This window comes from Lactuca virosa, chromosome 8 (assembly GCF_052849685.1).
Source record: "Lactuca virosa cultivar CGN04683 chromosome 8, Lactuca_virosa_CGN04683_v6, whole genome shotgun sequence".
NCBI lineage: Eukaryota > Viridiplantae > Streptophyta > Magnoliopsida > Asterales > Asteraceae > Lactuca > Lactuca virosa.
In genome coordinates this window covers 33,956,848-33,977,134 of record NC_136433.1, presented here as the reverse complement: position 1 = coordinate 33,977,134, position 20,287 = coordinate 33,956,848, and the positions used below count along the sequence as shown (strand labels likewise).

General features: G+C 32.6%; 4 protein-coding genes and 3 long non-coding RNA genes across 12 annotated transcripts; 3 read left to right on the top strand and 4 right to left on the bottom strand.

Annotated features, from left to right (window-relative positions):
- Nucleotides 1-391: 391 nt before the first annotated feature.
- LOC145134735 (putative Rho GTPase-activating protein At5g61530) lies at nt 392-3,185 on the bottom strand. 2 transcript variants are annotated; one of them, XM_079069571.1, is made up of 8 exons: nt 3,037-3,185; nt 2,321-2,392; nt 1,982-2,244; nt 1,826-1,907; nt 1,580-1,756; nt 1,233-1,477; nt 980-1,142; nt 392-770 (listed from the first exon to the last, which is right to left on the bottom strand). In XM_079069571.1, the coding sequence occupies exons 2-8, from the start codon at nt 2,379-2,381 to the stop codon at nt 625-627; spliced, it is 1,137 nt and encodes a 378-aa protein (XP_078925697.1). In that variant the 5' UTR covers nt 2,382-2,392; nt 3,037-3,185; the 3' UTR covers nt 392-624. The 2 variants fall into 2 exon arrangements, with proteins under 2 accessions (XP_078925697.1, XP_078925698.1); XM_079069572.1 differs by having other exon boundaries at nt 2,321-2,385; nt 3,037-3,176.
- A 1,136-nt stretch (nt 3,186-4,321) lies between these two features.
- LOC145133443 (putative kinase-like protein TMKL1) lies at nt 4,322-6,560 on the bottom strand. The gene is made up of 2 exons (XM_079068388.1): nt 5,301-6,560; nt 4,322-5,227 (listed from the first exon to the last, which is right to left on the bottom strand). Exons 1-2 carry the CDS (start codon nt 5,785-5,787, stop codon nt 4,641-4,643), a joined length of 1,074 nt encoding a protein of 357 aa, XP_078924514.1. The 5' UTR covers nt 5,788-6,560; the 3' UTR covers nt 4,322-4,640.
- Nucleotides 6,561-8,879: 2,319 nt separating this feature from the next.
- Nucleotides 8,880-9,422, top strand: LOC145130225 (uncharacterized). Its single transcript, XM_079065061.1, has one exon. The coding sequence runs from the start codon at nt 8,880-8,882 to the stop codon at nt 9,420-9,422; it is 543 nt and encodes a 180-aa protein (XP_078921187.1).
- A 579-nt stretch (nt 9,423-10,001) lies between these two features.
- Nucleotides 10,002-11,653, bottom strand: LOC145134096 (uncharacterized). Its single transcript, XR_013718908.1, has 3 exons — nt 11,527-11,653; nt 11,275-11,430; nt 10,002-10,302 (listed from the first exon to the last, which is right to left on the bottom strand). It is a non-coding gene; the product is annotated as an uncharacterized LOC145134096 (long non-coding RNA).
- LOC145134095 (protein TPX2-like) lies at nt 11,228-14,706 on the top strand. Of its 2 annotated transcripts, none has more exons than XM_079069010.1 (6): nt 11,228-11,679; nt 12,115-12,231; nt 12,654-12,836; nt 12,922-13,065; nt 13,161-14,014; nt 14,627-14,706. In XM_079069010.1, the coding sequence occupies exons 3-5, from the start codon at nt 12,792-12,794 to the stop codon at nt 13,422-13,424; spliced, it is 453 nt and encodes a 150-aa protein (XP_078925136.1). In that variant the 5' UTR covers nt 11,228-11,679; nt 12,115-12,231; nt 12,654-12,791; the 3' UTR covers nt 13,425-14,014; nt 14,627-14,706. The 2 variants fall into 2 exon arrangements, with proteins under 2 accessions (XP_078925136.1, XP_078925135.1); XM_079069009.1 differs by having other exon boundaries at nt 13,158-14,014.
- Nucleotides 14,707-15,907: 1,201 nt separating this feature from the next.
- LOC145129394 (uncharacterized) lies at nt 15,908-17,051 on the top strand. Its single transcript, XR_013717475.1, has 3 exons — nt 15,908-16,102; nt 16,197-16,288; nt 16,930-17,051. It is a non-coding gene; the product is annotated as an uncharacterized LOC145129394 (long non-coding RNA).
- A 961-nt stretch (nt 17,052-18,012) lies between these two features.
- On the bottom strand, nt 18,013-19,711 carry LOC145128760 (uncharacterized). 4 transcript variants are annotated; one of them, XR_013717091.1, is made up of 4 exons: nt 19,516-19,711; nt 19,352-19,445; nt 18,507-18,991; nt 18,013-18,424 (listed from the first exon to the last, which is right to left on the bottom strand). It is a non-coding gene; the product is annotated as an uncharacterized LOC145128760 (long non-coding RNA). The 4 variants fall into 4 exon arrangements; XR_013717089.1 differs by having other exon boundaries at nt 19,571-19,710; XR_013717092.1 differs by having other exon boundaries at nt 18,507-18,585; nt 19,516-19,709.
- Between the last annotated feature and the right edge of the window lie 576 nt (nt 19,712-20,287).

Here is a 20,287-nt window from a genome sequence, read left to right as displayed (position 1 = left end):
TTTGTACCGAAAAATTTAGTGTCACAACTTAAAACTATCTGTCTATTTTGATTATTGTGATCATCATAACAATTATCGATGATACAGTATTAAAACATTGCCTCTAATTAAACATCTTACTAAAAGTTACATTATTAATCAGACTTATAAGTTGTACAAAAGGATATTGTGTCATCTAACTAGTAATCATCAGAGACAAATAATATACAAAAATACTGCATGCATTATGCCAACTTAATATTCAATCCAAGAAAATGAGAAAAGGTTGCAAATTATAAATCCAAGTTTAATAAAATGTTACACTTGTTATGCACAAATTCGTAGTATATTGGTTACCTGTAATTTGATTTCTAAATATATTAGGCTCAAACCACATAAACCGCACAAAAAGGAAAACCAAACATCATAACCTTTATAATATACAAACTTGTAAAAGAAACATTTGCTTTGCATACATTCCTAACCTAAAAACATTATGTAATGAACTTGACAGAATAGAATATACAAATCACCATCAATCCAAAAAGAAAAGCTCCAGTTTATGGTAAGTTTGATGATATGAGAGAATGAATTTTATTGATGAGAAAATTGAATCAAATTTTAAAATGATAAAGAAGATATGAGTCACCTCCAAACGGTCTCGTTTGCATCAGTGAAAATGGCATTGTGATGTTCTATTAGACACTGTAAAACCTCTATGCCACTGAAGTCAATTCGCACCCCATCATCCAATGGGATTGCTGAGGATACATCTGAATCTTCACTCTCATCTGGATGGAATTTTTTACACCAATAAAAAAAAAAAAAAAATTAAAATTAACTCCCAGATTCTAGGCTAAATGCATTGACATAATACTATATATTATAGCATCATTATGAGTAGAAAAAGATGTACAGTTTACAGCTTAAAAGTAGAATATGGTTTAATAAACAAATGAAGAAAAGCATATTGTTATTCCTTGCATTAGAGAACACAAACCTGCAAGCATATCCCATTCGTTATAGTTTTGTACAGAATCAAGATTTGCATTGGATTGAGTCTTTGAAGGCTGATTCCAGAACTGTTTATAAGTTTCTGGTGGTTGTCCCTTCTGCCACATAATGATAGGAGCCATCTCCATAGCAAGGCTTCCAGCATCCATCTAAAAAAATTTATGATTACTACAACGCCTAATGATTTATTTATTTGTAAAAGAGAGAGAGAGAGAGAGAGAGAGAGAGAGAGAGAGGACCTTGTTGAGAAGCGACTTCTTGCTAACACGTAGCAATAAAGCAGTAATGAGTTCAAGTGTCATGTAATTGACTGTGGGAAGCTTTTTCAATATGCTTCTCATTAGTGGGATGCTGGAACGGGCCCCACGCACTTCATTGTGGAGGTCTGGAGTGATTAATGGCTGAGGAAGGCTCGCAAGGTAGCACTTCACAAGGGCAGCAACGTCAATTGGGTTCACATTTTCAGGTAGTGGTGCATTCAAGTCTGTTGTAATTAGTTAATTACATTTACATTTCAGTTTTCACAAATCACAACGAATTATATAAAAAAGATAGATGAAATTTGGAGTAGAGTTGGTACCCTTACCCTGGTTGTATAATGACACCAACTGCTGAATGGCTTTCTTGTTTCCTTCAGACTTGAATAAATCAGGTGAGTTTAATCCTGATAATACAAGATAATCTGCACATTTGATTAACAGAAAAGGAACAGGCTTGCTGGATTCTTGCCTCTGTACTGTAACCTCTATTGGAACACCAAACACTGAACAAAACAATTTCATGTCAATTTAAAAGACTTTTCTTTGACTATTTATGTAAAAAACAAACTTACCATCAGTGCTTGCAACACCCTTTTGCCATCTTTCAATATCAGTCAACAGAGTTTTGCTCTTTTGGGCAGTCTTCTTTGCCACCTGGAGAAAAGTCAATCATAAAATTAAACCATAAATAATTAAAGGTGGATTACTATTTAGTAGTTAGTAGTTACCTCTTCTACTTTAATTTTCCCTACAACAACTTTCTCTTTTGTCTCTGAAACACCTTTTCTTAGAAAGAAGCTTGTAGTAGCAGCAGCATTGACAAGTTTTTCCTGCATTGCTTGCCTTGTTGATGGCTGTTGAAAAAGAGACCATCTGTTTTTCACCACAGAGCCAAACTTTCCTGCAGCTTCTGAAACATTGCCTTTTGCATCTTTAGCAACTTCACCAACAAATGTTCCTGCAGACTGTCCAGCTTCTTTCAGTTTTATCCCTGCATCATTTGTTTAATTTATGAAGAAAAAATCAGAATTATCAAGTGAAGGAGGACATAAGTTAAGTTAAGTTACCTGAAGATGAGAAGAAACCACTGGCCTTCTCTTGCCATTGAGGCGAAACGACTGAAGGCATTAAGCTGATTTCTTTTACACCAATGCAAAAGAAATATAAACAATCAGTAAATAGAATAAGTAATTAGCAAGGTTAATCTTTCGTGACTATATGTTGACAAGAGCTTTTATCACTAAAGATAGGATCAAAGTTCCAGACGATGTATATTAACTTTCATATGTCTCGGGCAAAGCCAGCCAAACAGCATGTAATTTCTTGATCACTAGACAAACAATCTTGAGAAAAGAGCAGTTTTTACAATTTAAATCTCTCTAATTTGAAAAAGAAAGTAACATGATCATCGGCTTGTTACAATTGCTTTCAAATATCCACACAGCGTACCTAAGTACTCTTGGAACACTAAATCAATTTCAAATTTTCAATATCAAACGAAGAAAATCACATCAATGATCGCCAGAAAACTTCGAATTACACAGGAAAAAAAAAGGAGTCAAGAAACTGAAGAACCGATTACTCACACCACTTGTATTCTTATTCAATGATGAAATGTGTTTGTATAAACAAAAAAACTGAAAGCAAGAAATCAATCTTCAAACATATATATAAAAACGCATATGTATAACAACAGATATCATTAAACAGTAAAGATCAAAAACTTACGAAGAACGAAACCCTAGATAGTTGCGAAAACAGAATACATGAATTGAGGGTTTACCTTCCGATTTGCGGTTAATCGATACTAAGATTTCTCGCAACGAATCTTGAGGAACAGCTAAAATCAAAAGCTTTTAGAGAGAGAAAGAGAGAAAGACGTGATCATTCGAGTTCTTTTGTGGGGGAAAGTGACAGTAGGCAAGAAAATAGACCATTGACTAAAGTAGGATGACGAGTCAGCAGAACAAACGCCAATAAGGCTGCTGGTGTAGGAGTTTTTGGTGGACTAGAGAATATGGTAACGTAGCTCTATTTCTGGATTTTTCCAACAGATTAACGGTAGAGAAATTATTAAATAATTTTTAATTTCTTGTTTAGGTTTTGTTGTGAAACTTGGTATTTTGTTACATTTACATTGGATAAATCTCTAAAGAATTTGATAACACAAAAGAAAATGTTTCGAAAGGGCTTTCCTACTCATAATGATACCAACATAATTTAATCAAAATTAAAAATCAATAGTATCAACTAGCAAAAATCTACTCACTGGATTTAAGTTCATAAAATTCACGCAACATGTACTAGGGTTTGAAATTCTCTTTATTCGTAAAAATTTGAATGCTTTTTATACTTGTACAATTCTTAGAGATTTGGTTGATATCCAAACATCATTTAAACTAAGTAATTATCTAATTAAGATAACTGTCTTTATATCATTCTCTTCTTAATTTAAAGCTTTTGGTTTATTACAAAATAAGTTTATCTCTATTGGTTCCTAATTAAACCATCAAGTATTGATAAATAATTATTAAACCCTAGCAGCAATCCGACTAAAATTCGAATGGTTGTATTTGTTTCCAAGATACACAATTTTTCCCACCAAATAACTGCCAAGTATATATATGTGTGGCTCGTTTGCAGAGAACTTTTACATATAAATTACATTTTTTTTTGTTGCAATGTTTGTCTCAGCATAAAACAAGGTATTTTTGTGTTTGTATATTTAAGTTGTTTGGAATTAATATACGTTTTTCCTGGATTATCCTAAATTTGATTTCATGATACCCCAAGCAATAGGGTCGAAATACAGATTTTGAAAATTTTACACACAATCTTTGAAATTATCCAAGTTACTTGTTGATATTCCTTCCCCTACTTCTCTAACAATGAGATCAAAGCAAAGCATCCAACTTTTTTAATCTTTCAAATGTGCCGATGCTAGCAACTATTCTTTCAACATTCAAAACATCATTACTTAAATACCTAACTTATATAAATTTCATATTTTTTTGAACAAAATCAATCGTATTTCTAGTTACAGTTAGCTGACTTTAAGCGTTGTTAGCTCAATTCAATTTACAACAAATCCTCCAAATAACACAAATCCTCTTTTTATCCATACCAAAGATTACAAAAATTTAAGTTTTTGTTAAAAGGTTGTCTTTTCCCTTATATAGTTATATTTGCATCAACTCCATGGATGTAGGCATCCTGTTCCATTGATGCTCTCACAAGATTCTTCTCAGATCTGACCTTATAAATCATCTCTATCAAATCCCACCATTTCAAGAAACCAATCCTCTTATGCATCATGGAACACTAATCTTTGAATCTTTAAATTGTCAAGATTATGGGCTATTTCAAACATGATCATGATAGTCCCTGTCAAATTTCTTCAAGTTTCTTACAAATTTGCTTTATATCAGGCCTGAGAGAAGGCGATGGAGAACAACAATCCATTGCCATCCTGAACAATCCAAGAACACGTTCTTCATTCATCAAACTTCCATCACCATTATCTTCATCAACCAGAATATCAGTATGATACAAATCTGATATCCGGTTATCCAAGATTGCAATCCTCAACGTGGTTGCCAAATAAGAATCTTGATTAGGGTTTCCTTTCTTGTTCACTGCTTCCTTTCCCGTAAGTAATTCTAGTAAAATCACTCCAAAGTTGTAAATATCAGTCGCCTCATTCGTTTCTTCCATTTTCATCAATTCAGGTGCTTTATACCCTTCAATATCAGCTTCATCTAGCATTTCTTGAGCTGCATCTTGTTTCAAGAAAGTGTGTAGACCAAAATCCGACACAAATGGTTGGTGATTTTGACCCAAGAGTATGTTCTTTGACTTGAGATTTCCATGGATTATCGGCTTTTGAAATCCCGTATGTAGATAATCTAATCCTCTAGCAATCCCCATCGATATCCTACAAATGACTGTCCATTTATGACATTCGTCTTTTCCATCTGCCAAAAATTTTGAAAAAAGTTAGTAACTCAAAAAAGAAAAAACAGAAGGGTAGAAAATAAAAAAGATTACCTTTGATGAATTGAGCCAAATTTCCCATCTCATAAAAGGGATGAACAAGAAGCTTTTCACCTCTACGCCCAGAATAGAACCCACAAAGAGGAACTAAATTAGGATGCTGAATTGACCCCATAAGTTGTAGCATAGGCATCAAATCTTGTACCTTTTCTGTACAAGTTGGTCTCAAGAATCTCAAACATACGATTGAATTATTCGTTGCCAAATTAGCTTTGTACAAAGTCCCGTATTTTGATTTCCCAATAACTTCACCAGGGGCATCGAGTATATCAGCACAAGTCAGATCTTCATCACCATTAAACCTTATTAAATTCCCATTTATTTCCATTTCTTTACTACTTTCAAAGCTTGATTCTGTGTCTCGAGATTCATCATTTCTGGACCCTTTTCTTCTACAGACACAAATCAAACCCAGGAAAATGAATACAACCAACGAAATTGATGAAGTCGCAATAAGAATAAGCTTGTGGCCCTTCTCCATGTGGGTATACGATCAAAAGCTCAAAGAATCAAGAACATTCAAACCCATAAAAAAGGGTAAAATGGCAATCGGTGTGGTGTCTAAGATGCTAGTTCGACATGGGTATATAATAAAAAGCTCAAGGAATAAAAAACAATCATATACCCATGTTCAGAAAGATCGAAACTTCTCAAGAAAAATACTATGATCTTTTTACCATTCTTGATGAAGGTGAGAAATGCAGGTGCAATGAACAAGAGACATTTGGTTTATTCAAACAAGAAACAAGGATTGAGTGTAAGTTTATGGATATTCTCTATGTGGGTATATGATCAAAAGCTCGAAAATATTCAAGAAAAGTTGGAACTTGTTTAGGTGTTGTTGGAAGAAGGTGAAATTCGTTCACGGGTTTAAGTATTCTCACCCACTTTGGCTGATTTGAACAGATAAGAAATGTGGATTTTTTGGTGTCGTGACAGAAATAGAAAGTGCTAATAATTCTGTTTGGAAAATGGACTTTCAGAAAAGAGTCTTCTGAAGAAAGAGGAAAGAGGAAAGAGATAAGAGGAGGGATTCTTGACTAAAGAAGGAGATTGGAATGTCTAGTTTGAGAATAAGGTTAAGGAATCGGATTCAGTTTCAAGTTTCAAGTTATCCAAAAGCCATAACATATAACTTAATTTGGTTTAAAGTCTCCGTCTTTGAATTAATGATATCTTTAATTATATGTGCGATTTCAATCCACGTCTATTGACGTCGAAAATAAATGGAAAAAGTAAAACAAAGTACTTATTCATAATTCTATTGGTTGAACTATTAATTGTTTTCTTTTCCATTAAGTTTTTATTCTCTTTAAAATCGTTATCTTTAAATATTATTAAAAGAAAACCTTAAATTCTAAATTGAAGAAATAAAGACCTTATTATATTTCACTCTTATTGTCTCCGCCTTTGGATCGATGACATCATCTTTCAAATATACACGCGCCTCAATTTACCTCTTATGTTTCATACCTAATTTCATTCCTCGGTTTTCTCTTCACACAATCAACCATCGTCAAAGGCTCTTAGGGGGTGTTTGGATAGGAAAAAAATAGGTTGTTTATTGCTTATTGCTTAATCCCACCGCAATAAGCAAATTTAAGTGTTTGGATAGAAGTCTTTAAAAATCAGCTTATTGCGGTAGGAATAAGCTAAATAAGCTGATTTTAACAAGCAATGGGGGAATGCTTATTGTTTATTGGTCATTTTACTCATATAAGCTGTTTTGTTTGCCAAACACTTAAAATGCTTATTTCTTATTGCTTATTCCCACCGCAATAAGCTAATCCAAACACATTTTAAAAAAGTATTTATTCCCACCGCAATAAGCAAATAAGCAATAAGCTAATAAGCTAAAAACTATTTATCCAAACACCCCCTTAAAGCATATCTCCTATGTCTCACATTTATCTCTTGAGTCTCTGGTAGCCGTTTGTTAACACCACCGTCAATATATGCTGCCAGTACAACCTACAAGAAGGTAACTGACCATCCCTTCTGATTTCTATTTTTGGTTTTCGATCATAGATACACATCGTGGTTTTGAATTTTTTTGGGCGTTTTTTTGTTAGTCGAACAGATGCCAAGAGCATATATCAACATCGCCATCATCTTCTTAGTTTTCTAATTCAAGTATCTCCATCTCTTTTGTTGTAAACCTTAATCCATTCCTTCAATCTATACCAGAAAACGTAACCCTATCGAATCGATCCTATGTGTCATCATCGAATCGATACCACAAATCGGTACCTCCATCTCTTTTCTGTAAGGCCATCTGCGTTCCGTGAAATTGATTCTTCTGCTATTCTTGAATTCCCTAGAGTTGGATGAAACTGTATTAAAGAGAGGAAAAATGAGCATCGTACCACAGGAGACAGTTGAGGTCATAACACAGAGCATTGGCATAAATAATTTGTCTCTAGAGTCCAGATGCTGCATTAGCTCTTGCTTCTGATGTTGAATATAAAATGCGTGAAATAGTGCAAGTAATTCTTGTTTATAAAAATTGTTCCTGTGACTCGCATAAGTCTGAAAGGTTTGTGGTATTTTATCTTCTAAGGGCTTGAAATTGCGGATTGCCTCAGTAGGGTTCTTTGTATCTTGGGTATCTTCATTCAGCTCAGTCTGTATGTAAAAGAGGAATACATAAACATATATCATATAGATTTAATAAACCATAAAAAAAGGAATTTCCCTATTAGTAATACCATTGTATGAGCCATAAGGCTATACGGTGTGGCTGCGGTCTGGGACCGCGGTTTGTGCCACCTGGACCGCACACACCGCCCCCAGACTGCAGTCTTGCGCGTTTGACCGCAGTGTGGTCCTTTAGTGCCGTGTTTGGTGATTGGTTGATGGGTGTATTGACCGCATATCAACTTCATTTGTTTTTCACAACACAATCTCTTATCTCTCTCAAAATTTTTAAAAAAAAAATCACCACTCTCTCAAAAATGTCATCTTCTTCATCTTCTGAAGAATTTCAGACTATTTTTTATACCGCTATTGCGTGCGTTCAAATGGCGGAACAAACATACAACATTGTATGTAACAACGCAGCTGCAAGTTCTCAACGGAGAACACAAAGATATATTTGCATAAATCGTGAAGAAGCCAACCAACGTTTGGTGCAAGACTATTTTGCAGAGAATACCACTTATCAAGGGCATTATTTCCGTAGGCGCTTCAGAATGCTCAAAGGTTTATACGAACGTATAGTTGAAGATGTAACGAGGGAGTGCAGCTTTTTTCAACAACGCTACGATGCTAGAGGTACACCCGGTTTCACTCCCTTACAAAAATGCACGGCCGCACTTCGTCAGTTAACATATGGCATTCCGCCTGATGCGTTAGACGAAAGTTTTAGGATGTCTGCTAGGATCGCACGAGACAGTCTCCATTTTTTCTACAAAACTGTGATTCAATTTTATGGTCCAAAATATTTACGTAAGCCTACACGTAATGACATCCTGCAATTGCAAGCTCATCATGCTAGTGTGCATGGGTTTCCTGGAATTCTAGGAAGCTTAGATTGTCTCCATTGGGCATGGGAAAATTGCCCTACATCATATCATGGGCAATTTACCCGAGGTGATCATGGTCACCCAACGGTCATACTTGAAGCAGTTGCATCACAAGATATGTGGATTTGGCATGCTTTTTTTTGGTTCTCCTGGTTCGATTAACGACATCAACGTTCTTAATCGTTCACCAATATTTAACAACATATACGATGGATCTGCACCAGATTCTTCTTTTCAAGTGCGTGGAACGCCATATAAGTATGGTTATTATCTGGTCGATGGAATCTATCCTGAGTATGATGTGTTTGTTAAATCGTTTACGTGTCCACATGGTTCTAGACGAAAGAAATTCAAGAGAGCTCAAGAAAGAGCTAGGAAGGATGTTGAGCATGCTTTTGGAGCTCTAAAGAAACAGTGGTTCATATTGAAAAAACCAGCAACTTATTTAGGCGAGGAAAAACTTCAAGAAATCATGTATACATGTCTCATATTGCATAACATGATTATTGAAGACGAAGGAAGAGCGATATGTGCGTTTGACGAGGAAGAAACCATACCAGAGACACATCTAATAGAAATTGGTGGCGAATAGTATATAAACAGGAGAGCAGAGATACGTTGCACTGAAACATTTCACAATCTTCGCAATGACTTGGTGGAACACATTTACGGGGTTCAAAACATTAACCTTAATTTGGATCCACCGGATGACCCCGAAGACGAGTTCTCGGAGAACGACTTTATGTAGTTTGCTTTGGTTATTTTATTTGTGTTTTTTAAGTTTCTAGGATTATTTAAATGTCATGTGTGTGGTTTTCGTGTTTTTTTTTGGTAATGCAATGTAATGTTTTTTTTAATTTTCAAGTAATGAAAAATTATGTTTTTTTATTAAAATATAAGTTTTATTAAATTAAAATAGTTAAAAAAAAAGAAGTTTTATTAAATTAAAATAGTTAAAAAAAACAAAAATAAAAGAAAATAAAAGTGTGGCAAGAAACCATACTTGTGTGGTAAAAAATGACATGACGCTTATGTGGCGGGGGAGGGAGTGCGGTTTCGGTGGCACCACTCCCTCCAGCCTAACAAATCAAAAAGAAACACCATTGTTTATTTGTCCAGATTAAGTGTTGTCCCCATTAAGTCCATTAATTCGAAAAGAAAAAAACAACTTAAACAAGTGAAGCTACAGTACTATAAGAAAAGTACCTGTAATCTTCTACCAATGACCTCATCTTCAGAAACTTGTGGCAATCTCTTTTGTGCAAGTGGCTCATCTTGAACTCCTTCAGTTAAAGGTCTTTTCTATTTGTTTGGTGAAGACTTTTTTCTTACATCATAAAGAGCTTTATATTTAAATAAGTAGTGCCAAAGATTAGTTCTATTATATCACCATCTCTGATTGTTAGCTTTTGTCCAGATAAGAGCTTCTTCCTTTGATCCTGTGATCAAATGACAACTGGGTTTGTTCCTTCCTACAAGCACATACCTTATGTCAAACAGATGTTGCATTTTTGACAAGGTTATAGTGTTAAAGGGATCAAACAGAGGGGTATTTTGGTCATTTAACAATGCTATATATGAAATCTATGTGGTTCTAAACAGGATAAATTAATCAACATATTTGGTCCACGTGAGAATGTCATCAAAGCCATCAAATTAATTCGAGCAATAACCTATGAGGTGACTAATCTATTGTTCTTAATCAAGGTTGTAGAACTCGCTACTCGGTACCTACTCGGCCGACTGGGGAGTAGCGAGTACTCAGGAGTACTCGGGAAGTACTTGGATTCAGTAATTCATATAGAAATATTTTTAGGAAAATTATATATGTCAAAATCATAAGTTAAAATCATAATTTGATTGAAATATATAACAAAATTAGATACATGTGAATACATAAAAACTGAAATACACACAAATGTCTCACTTCATAAACAATTACTGAACATTTAAGATATATATGTAGTAATAATCACATGTGTGTGTTAAATAATAAATCATTAAGTGTATTATACATATTAATCTTGAAATTTTTGATTTTTTTCTCTTTTTATGACAATTTTGACCATTTGACCGAGTTTGACCGATTTTGACCGAGTTGGCCGAGTTTGACCGAGTAAGACCGAGTAATACCGAGTAGGCCCGAGTTAGACAAATGTTGACCGATTTTTGATCGAGTTTGACTTAATCCGAGTTTTTTTGACGAGTTCACATTACTCGCCTCGGTGGAGGGCGATTCCGAGTAATCGGCCGAGTAGGCCGAGTTTTGCAACTCTGTTCTTAATTTATAATTAAGTTTATATATATATATATATATATATATATATATATATATATATATATATATATATATATATATATATTAAGGTTTTAATTTGTTGTATGAGTGCAGCCTGCGGAAGCTTCTGCAACACAAGAGGAATTGTGGCGGGAGTTTAACGAACCTTGTTGGCGTGAGTATTTTGAACTTAAAGAAGCAGAAAAAGCCATGCTGAAGGAATCCGGTGAATCGGAAAAATGGAAGCAGCAGGCTGAGGAAGGTGGTTCCGATGATGATAGGGAATCAAGAGCTAAAGAAGCAGCAGTGAAAAGCTGTGAATCTGAAAAAAAGGAAAAGCAGAAAATTACTACTTTTCTACGAATGAAACCAGAGGGATCTAAATCGTAAGAAACAGTAGAAGGAGAGTTTAAAGTACCTAAATTGAGTCAAACTTTTGGATATATCAAATATGTTCATGATGATGATCATGAACTGGAAATATTAGCGAAGGGGGAAGGTGGTTCCGGTGCGGGAAAAGAGCATGTGGATGAGGATGAATTCAAAGAAGCTGAATCCGAAAGTGAAAAAGGTGATGAATTTAATATTTTATTAGAGGATAATCATTTTATGTTTTATGAAATAAATTTCAAATATTATTTGTATATTAAAAAAAAACAACAAATAAGGGAATAATTATAAATGTACATCACTAATAACTAATAAGGGACAATAGTACTTACAAAAAAATGTTCAATTGAAAAATTAGTTTTGGATATGATAGCAACTTTCACTAAAACAGAGGGACTTTAAATGTAAATTAACATAATATAAATTGTCACATTATTATGTAACCGGTTTAACCCATTATTTATTTAATATTGTATAATTTAAAAATGACTTCTCAGTTTAATGGTACGGTGGTCATTTCACATAATGCCAACATAATCTCATTTGTATATAATAAGAAAGTTGATGACATTAACTTTTTATATAAAAGACATAAATTTTTTCTTTAAACGAACAGATGTATGTTCGTGAACATGCACAGACTCCATTTGTTTCTGTGGCTGAAATGATGAGGAAATTTCAATCAGGCACAAGGGATCTAAATCTGCCTCCTCGTGCTTCTTCAGTCTCACATGTAACCTTTTTTTTTCCTATTATAGCATTGTACTTAAAGTATGTTGTTATTTTTTAGCATTGTACTTTTTCAGTGAAAATATGCAGCTATTTTATAAATGATTCCAACAGTTTTTTTAACCCTAAATAAGTTTGTTACCTTTAAAACTCAACAAAATTCTAGAACAATACTTTCAATGATGTTTTTTTAACCTTACATTTAATTTTTTTTTCTTCTAACTTCTTTTAACCTTAAATATCGAGTTTTTAGTTTTCAATGAAAGTATGTTCGTATTTAACCCTAAATAAGTTTGTTACATTGAAAAATCAACCGAATATTTGTACAACACATATTGTACTTTACGTGAAAGTATGTTGTAATTTCTTGAATTTTTACCTTAAACGATAATTTCATTTTATCTGATAATGTTTTTTTCTTTATAGGGTCCCGATAGTAACAATCAAATAATGCAAAGAAAGTCAAAACTAGCACTGACAAGACCAAAAGAACCCGCATTTGAAATATCATAACGCATTCGAGCAATTAAACTCAAAAGTTCAGCAGAGCTCGAAGAAGAATTGATGGCCAAAATCCCAAAATTCAAGGCTCGTCCAGTCAACAAAAAGGTAATAAGTAAATATCATTCTAAATTTTAAATCAAGAAATCAAAAATGGATTTTTCTTTTTGTTAAAAAAATGTTGTTTCAACAGATACTCGAAGCTCCAACATTACCCGCAATGAAAAGAAGCACACCTCAGATTCCTGAATTCCAAGAATTTCATTTACAGACAATGGAAAGAGCCAATCAGAATGCAGAAACTTCAACTGTTGTGTCAAATGAATCAGCCCCACAGGTGAACTTTTTAGTATTTTGGGTACTTTTTTAAATTTGTTTCCTTTTTTCTTTAGTATTTTGGCTGATTGTTTTTTTTATTTTATTTTCTAGAAGGTTGTTCATAAATGGAAGCCATATCTTACTACACCCAAGGGAGGACGGAATCGTTTATCTCCTCCCGCTCAAGTCGCTGGACCCAAGGTGAACGGAGTCGAACTCGCCCAAGCCGAATTCCTCCCAACCCGTCTTCCCCAAATTTCTTCTTTGGTTTCAACCTCCAGCGGGTTCTTCAAACCGAAGCACCCTTCTCTTTCTATCTTACTCTCCTCCCGCTTATCCCTCTTCTCCTCCAACCCGCTACGACTCCTTCCCCCCTAAGGGAGGAGGGAGTCGTTCCCTCCCAACCCACCGAACCCACTACCACATCAATTTTTCTCTTTTATTTTTTCTTCATCTTTCCGAACCCACAACACACGGAAATCCTATCTTTTTGAACCCACTCAACCCACTCAATTAAAAAAAATACAAAACAACTAAGGTACAAGTTTTAAAACACATGGTACAAGAGAAAATAAGAAAGAGAATGTAGAGAGAGATGATGAAGTGGGTTAGTGAAACCAATCAACCCACTCGTTGAAGCGGGAGTGGTACCGCCGATAACTCTATTGCTAATTAAGATTTTACATTTGATTGTTTTGTATTTTTTTTTAATTGAGTGGGTTGAGTGGGTTCAAAAAGATAGGATTTCCGTGTGTTGTGGGTTCGGAAAGATGAAAAAAATAAAAGAGAAAAAGTGATGTGGCAGTGGATTCAGTGGGTTGGGAGGGAATGACTCCCTCCTCCCTAAGACACCACCACTACAAACGTTAGTGAGAGCACGACCTCCAACCATTAAAACAACTGAAGAATTAGAAAAAGAAGAACGGGAGAAAGCCCCTAAATTCAAAGCTAGACCTCTGAACAAAAAGGTATAAAATTACCATAATGCCCCTGCTCAAAATTCTCATTTTTTGTCCCTGACAGATGTTGGAAAGATGGGATTGGGACACATTCTTGATCTCTTTATGTGTGTAAATTACCATCATAATGCCCCTGGTCAGAATTATACTCTTGAACCAGAAGGTCTAAATTACCATAATGCCCTTGGTCAAAATTCTCAATTTTTGTCCCTGCCAGATGTAAGAATGATAGGATAGGGACACATTTTTGATCTCTCTCTCTCTCTCTCTCTCTCTCTTATGCATTCTTGATCTCTTATGTGTGTAAATTACCATAATGTCCTTGGTCAAAATAAAATTATACCTTTGAAGGTGTAAATTACCATAATGCCCCTGGTTAAAGTTGTTGTTTTTTGTCCCCGCCAAAAAAGTAAAAGATGTGGGAAAGATGGTTGGAGGTCGTAAGCAAACGCTACAAATTGTTTTATGCGTTTAATTAAAATTAAACGTTGTATTTCTTGAATAAGAATATGAGATGAATCACGAACAACCGCACCGATGATAAAATTGATCAATTTATGTTATTTTCTTTATTGGTAAACAAACTCTAATGATTTATTTATTTATTTATTTTAAATACAGGGCTGACAACAATGAATATGGAAGGATCACAAGGGATGAGATACAGGAGGTGTATATATATATATATATATATATATATATATATATATATATATATATATATAGCAATACGTTTCTTTCAGAAATACCATTCATATTTATAAATCTTAATAAAAAAACATTATTATTTTAAAAACATTTTTTTCTTCAGAATACAACGAAATTTCTGACCATGGAACAGAGTTTGTTAACAACTCGTGGTGAGAATGGTTCGAATTTTTTACTAAATCCAAAAGCAGACCGAACCGTTCTCACCCTTAATGGTTAACAAACTTTGTTTCATGGTCAACTATATTGTATTCCTAAAAAATGATGTTTTTTGAAGAAAAAATGTTAATATGAATGTTTTATTTTTTTAACTTTGTGAAATATGAATGATTTTTCTTAAAGAAAAAAAAAGTAGTGGTTTTTCGGATAAAATGTTGAAAATGTAGTAGTTTTTGTGAAAACTTCCCTTATCACAACTATGATTGTTCTATTTTCTTGTGTTCTTTGTTTAACATCATTATAGATTTTTATAGATTTTTTAGTCCTCTTTCTGTTACTCCTTTCGTCGCCCTTGCTGGTTTTGGGCTCTATGAATTTGGATTCCTCGGGGTAAGTATAACAAAAATAAATAAATCATTTATTCTCATGATCATATGTTTAGGTAAAATACATGAATTAAACTTGTCTTGTCTTTTCTAGGTTGCAAGACATGTCGAAATCGGGCTTCCTTAACTCATCTTTGTAGTTGTTTTGTCACGGATAATAATGTCATATTTAATGCATTACTATGCACTTAATCTGGTAAGCTATATATGAGTAAGAAAGAATAGAACGACTTAATACAAGAAGTCAAGAAAAGAAGACTTTCCTCATTAAGTACTAAAATTGGTTTGTTTGGTTATGTGTAGTATCTGCCTCATTTGATACATTCACTATAAGGATCTTTGAGAAATTTTCTGTTGTGGTATCGATTGCCATTGTTTGGTTTTATGCTCATTTGAATTTACGGTTTTGGTAATCTTTTCGGTAATTTTTTTTAGTTTTCGATAAAAAAACACAGAATCATAATATATATACAATTGTTTACAGGATACAACCATTTAAAAAAAACGAAAAAAAATTAAAAACCGTAGGTTTAAGGAAACCTTTTTTTTTCGTTATTTGCTAATATTATTAAAATGTCAAATTAATATTATTACATGTTTCAATTCTTTGATTCAGTCAACTGGTGGATTCATTGCGGTTTCACGGTATGAAAGTGTCATCCCCTTGCCTCCATCTATTTTAAGTCGTGGTGTTGGTTGACATGTAATTATAATTCTTTTGAACATAATTAAATGTTTTTTATAAAAAAAAAGACAAATATGTTTGTCTTTTCTTTTATTGTTAGGGAATTGGCATTTTGTTGTGTGGCTTGTTTGAAACAGTAATTGGATCTTCTGTATCTATGTAAGTTGACAAATCTCAACTTTTTTAGCTTCTAAATCAATCACTAATTTTATAAAAATTAAATAATGAAGATTTTATGATTTGTTATTTGCAGTAAGAATGCAGATCTATTGGTTGTGACCCATGTAGGAAGTTGATGAGTTGTACAGATCTCAGCAGGGTTCATGAATTTCTTTTCGGTTCTTGGTATTTTCATTTCCAATTCACCCTTTTATATAATTTTTAAAATTTTAATATATTTATTTGCATATTCTAATTTTCAAACTGTTAATATATATATATATATATATATATATATATATATATATAAATCTTATTAACATTAATTATAATTCGAAAATATTTTAAACTTTTAATTGTAATTCGAAAATATTCTAAGATTATAATTATAATTCGAAAAAATTTGAAGACTCTAATTAAATTTGGTATTATATGCTCTTTATTTATTTAAATGAAAAATCTTCTAAATATCTTATTAACTTTGATATGATTCTGATTATTTTTGGATCGATTTTTAAAAATATTTTAAGCTTTTAATTATAATTCGAAAATATTCTAGTATTATAATTATAATTCCAGAAAAATTTGAAGAGTCTAATTAAATTTGGTATTATATGCTCTTTATTTATTTAAATGAAAAGTATTCTAAATATCTTATTAACTTTGGTACCATCCAGATTATTTTTGGATCGATTTTTTTAATCCTTTCCATTCATTTAATTATTCAAAATATATGCTTCCTACCTAATTTACTTTGATACATTCCTATATTAAGAGGTTATGCATTTTATCCTTATTAACACTACATAATATCACATATCATACAGAACACAAAAACGAAAAAAAAAATTCTTCAACCAATGTGTCGACGTTCTGCTGCGGGCTTCCATCTTCCATCATCCATCACCATTCTAAACTCAAGAGAAAGCCATAAAAGTAGTTTTAATGCATGAGGATCAACAACAATATAAATAAGTTTTTTATTGTTACACTTCAACTTGCATTAACAAAGGTTTTTAATAGTTCTTTTATACATAATATTATAAGCTTCGGTTAAATTTTATAATTTTATATTGTTACACCACTGTTTGACATCACAAATCAATTTTTATACTATATTTATTCATTCCATAATCGTATTGAGTGTTTGATATATACTATTCTTCACTTGTGGTTAGTTATATATAGTTGTATCTCGCGTAACAAGTAAAAAAATGCTTGAAGGTACTCATTTATGACGAGGAAGGTCATCCAACCAACAAAACAAAAAATGTTGTCTATAAAGAGGTCCTTCAACAATTATAGATAATCAGACATTTCGTTTTATTTTTTAACGCATTATAATAATCACTAACACAAAGTTTTTTATGTTATTTTATCTTATTTTTTTATGTGTTCCACCACGTTTAACGCGGGTCATGATCTAGTTTTTATTATTATATAAGTTTCACAATGTTCAAAACAATTTCAAAGACGTTATTGATTTTTGATGTTACAAAGTTTTTAAGCTATGACTATTTTTGTTTAACAACATATTTTAGAAACGTATGTCGTTTTTATGGTAATAACTTTTTAAACACGAGTTTCATAACATAAAACTTATTCATATTTTATACTAGGTTACAACCCGTGGAAACCACGGGTTATAAAACTTTATTAAACTATTAAGATATAAGTTTTGTTTACTTTTATATTGAAATTCAAGTTGATCAAACTCTTTTTTATCTTGAAATCAACACCAGTTACAAATATAAACGATCATATACCAAAGCATTATAAACAAATTAAAAACCTGTAATAAAGAACTTTTATTTCTATCACCTAAAAAACAAACATACAAACGGTTAAAGATAGCCCAATCAAGCCAAGTGTACAAAACACAATCGAAGGGATTATACTACAAAGTAATGTATGTGAGCACAATATCATTCAGTCAATGAAATTATACACTTCAAATTCAAGTTTTGTCCCCAAATACGCCTTTAAACATAAAAAAATACAACATATAATTAATTTCACCTAAATAAAAAAACACTTAAATTACCATATTTAAAAATTAGTATGATCAAAGGAGAGACCAAGTTGACCACTGAGTGAGAGCCAAGTACGTTTTTACCTACATTTGTCAGTGAACATTTAAGGCCTGCGAAACCATTATCCCCTGGCAGCCTAGGTGTGCCAAGCACAGTGAGTATAAAACATAAGAAAACAATAACCAAACTATAAAACCACTTATCAATCATCAATCAATAAACCATTGATTACAAATCCAAATGTTTGTCTTCCCGTCTGTCATTTCTTCCTTCATAACACCGGCTAAACCTACAACAAAACATGGAAAAATAGAATTTACCAATATACCCCCAGCTATATATAACCACCAATTCTCTGCATTTAACATTACCTTTCCTAACTATTCTAAAACTTTTGCAAACTACAGTAATTGGCTCATCAGAGGAGTATAGCCATCTCCAGGTTCTAATCTGGAAGCATAATTCAGTGTAAGAATGAACATTATCGTTTGAAATTCCAAATTAATATAAACAATTAACACCAAACATATCATGCAAATCTTATTTCACAAACAAAATCCCTTTTAAAAAAGAACTTGATCGGCAACAGACATCTTTGCAATGCAAAAATGCTCTTCAACTGGTAGCAGATAGCATTTTTGTTGTTATAAAATAAAACTTTCTTGCTTCAAGTAGCGTGCATTTTTTATTAGTAATCATCACTTTCTTGCTTCCATAAAATTCAACTCCATGAACACCCTTCAAGTACAGTGTGATTCCATATAATATTGAAGTTCAGATGTCGAACTTTGATTTACCAAGTCGTATTCTAGATCCCCTGGAGGGTGTCGTCTTTTTATAGGGCAAGGTAGGCATACTAAATAGTAAAATGGGACATATTAGGAGAGGAGTCAGGACACAACAAATATTTCAGAAAGCTTAAACTCATTCAAAAAACTATGAAAAACATCAAATTTCATTATAAATCCAAATAGATTCATTAAAACTTGAATACAAAAATTGATACTTTACTATCATAATAATCCTTTGATGAAACTCTATTAGAAGAAATCTAAAGAGTAGCAACAAAGAATCGAGATTATGAAAGCATCAAAGATAGATTAAAGCCTCATATCGTTTATGGGATGTGTGGCTATCAAAATAAATGGAATCGAATTTGATGATGATATAAAATTATCGTTACAAAACGAAAAAATAAACAAAATAATGTCCAAACCTTGAATCAAATGTAGTTTCATGACGAGTAAATTGAAGGAAAACACAGGAGGACTGAAAGACAAAACAGAACCACACTGATGCCAGATAGAGGACTGGAGAAATGAAAGGAGTTCAGATGATAAGCGTATCTAAAAAAAATAGGGTTAAAAATTGTGGAATTACCTTAAACAAATCGGAATAAATAGGGAGTTGACGAATAAACATTGGAATGGATTACCTTCATAATGCTAATTTAGTGAAGATTTTCGGTGAGTACTCCGTGATTTCTCCTTTGATTCTCCTTCTGATAGGTTGAATGTGAATGATAAGCGGAAACGTTATATTGATTTCGTGTACATGTAATCGACTGTGTGATATGAAGGAGGGGCAAAAATGGAATTTAACATTGAAGGGAAATCGATGTTGTCGGTGACACGTGACATATGAGATTCTTTTAATAAGAAGGTAGATTTATTCTCAAAAAAGTAGCCACCATCTTAGAAAGTTTTTTCATCTCAAACTCATTAGTTAATACACATAAGTCAATCATTTATAATAGTTATCAAAATAGTTTGCATTGTTGGGAAAATATTTCGAAATTTGTATGTGATATATTATGGCCATAAATAACAATTAACCATTTTATTCTATATCCGGTTTTTAAAATATAAAGATAATAAAAATAAAACGTGTGATTCATAAAACCAAATTAACACTACAGAAAAAAAAACAATAATAAAGAAACATTAGTTCGAAGGGGATTGGGGAAAACAAAATTTTAATTCAATGACAAACTAATAAATAAGTCAACAGTTTCATTGGGAAATGGTGGTAAAAAGGTATTATAAGTTTATAACACATTAACTTTCACTAAATATTAATTTATCCTTAATTCAAAAACTTATATCTTTATTAAAAAAACACCTACAATTTGGAATAATTTATAAAATAAAAA

Bases quoted from the DNA above. Each gene is read 5' to 3' on its own strand.
- LOC145134095 (XM_079069009.1), top strand. From the start codon at position 12,792: ATGGCCAAAATCCCAAAATTCAAGGCTCGTCCAGTCAACAAAAAG. The intron at 12,837-12,921 runs GTAATAAGTAAA...TTGTTTCAACAG, and splicing joins CTCGTCCAGTCAACAAAAAG to ATACTCGAAGCTCCAACATT. The intron at 13,066-13,157 runs GTGAACTTTTTA...TTTATTTTCTAG, and splicing joins CAAATGAATCAGCCCCACAG to AAGGTTGTTCATAAATGGAA.
- LOC145133443 (XM_079068388.1), bottom strand. From the start codon at position 5,787: ATGGAGAAGGGCCACAAGCTTATTCTTATTGCGACTTCATCAATTTCG. The intron at 5,228-5,300 runs GTAATCTTTTTT...AATTTTTGGCAG, and splicing joins TTTGGCTCAATTCATCAAAG to ATGGAAAAGACGAATGTCAT.
- LOC145130225 (XM_079065061.1), top strand. From the start codon at position 8,880: ATGGGCAATTTACCCGAGGTGATCATGGTCACCCAACGGTCATACTTG.
- LOC145134735 (XM_079069571.1), bottom strand. From the start codon at position 2,381: ATGCCTTCAGTCGTTTCGCCTCAATGGCAAGAGAAGGCCAGTGGTTTC. The intron at 1,757-1,825 runs GTAAGTTTGTTT...TGTTTTGTTCAG, and splicing joins GGGTGTTGCAAGCACTGATG to TGTTTGGTGTTCCAATAGAG. The intron at 1,478-1,579 runs GTAAGGGTACCA...TAATTACAACAG, and splicing joins GGTGTCATTATACAACCAGG to ACTTGAATGCACCACTACCT.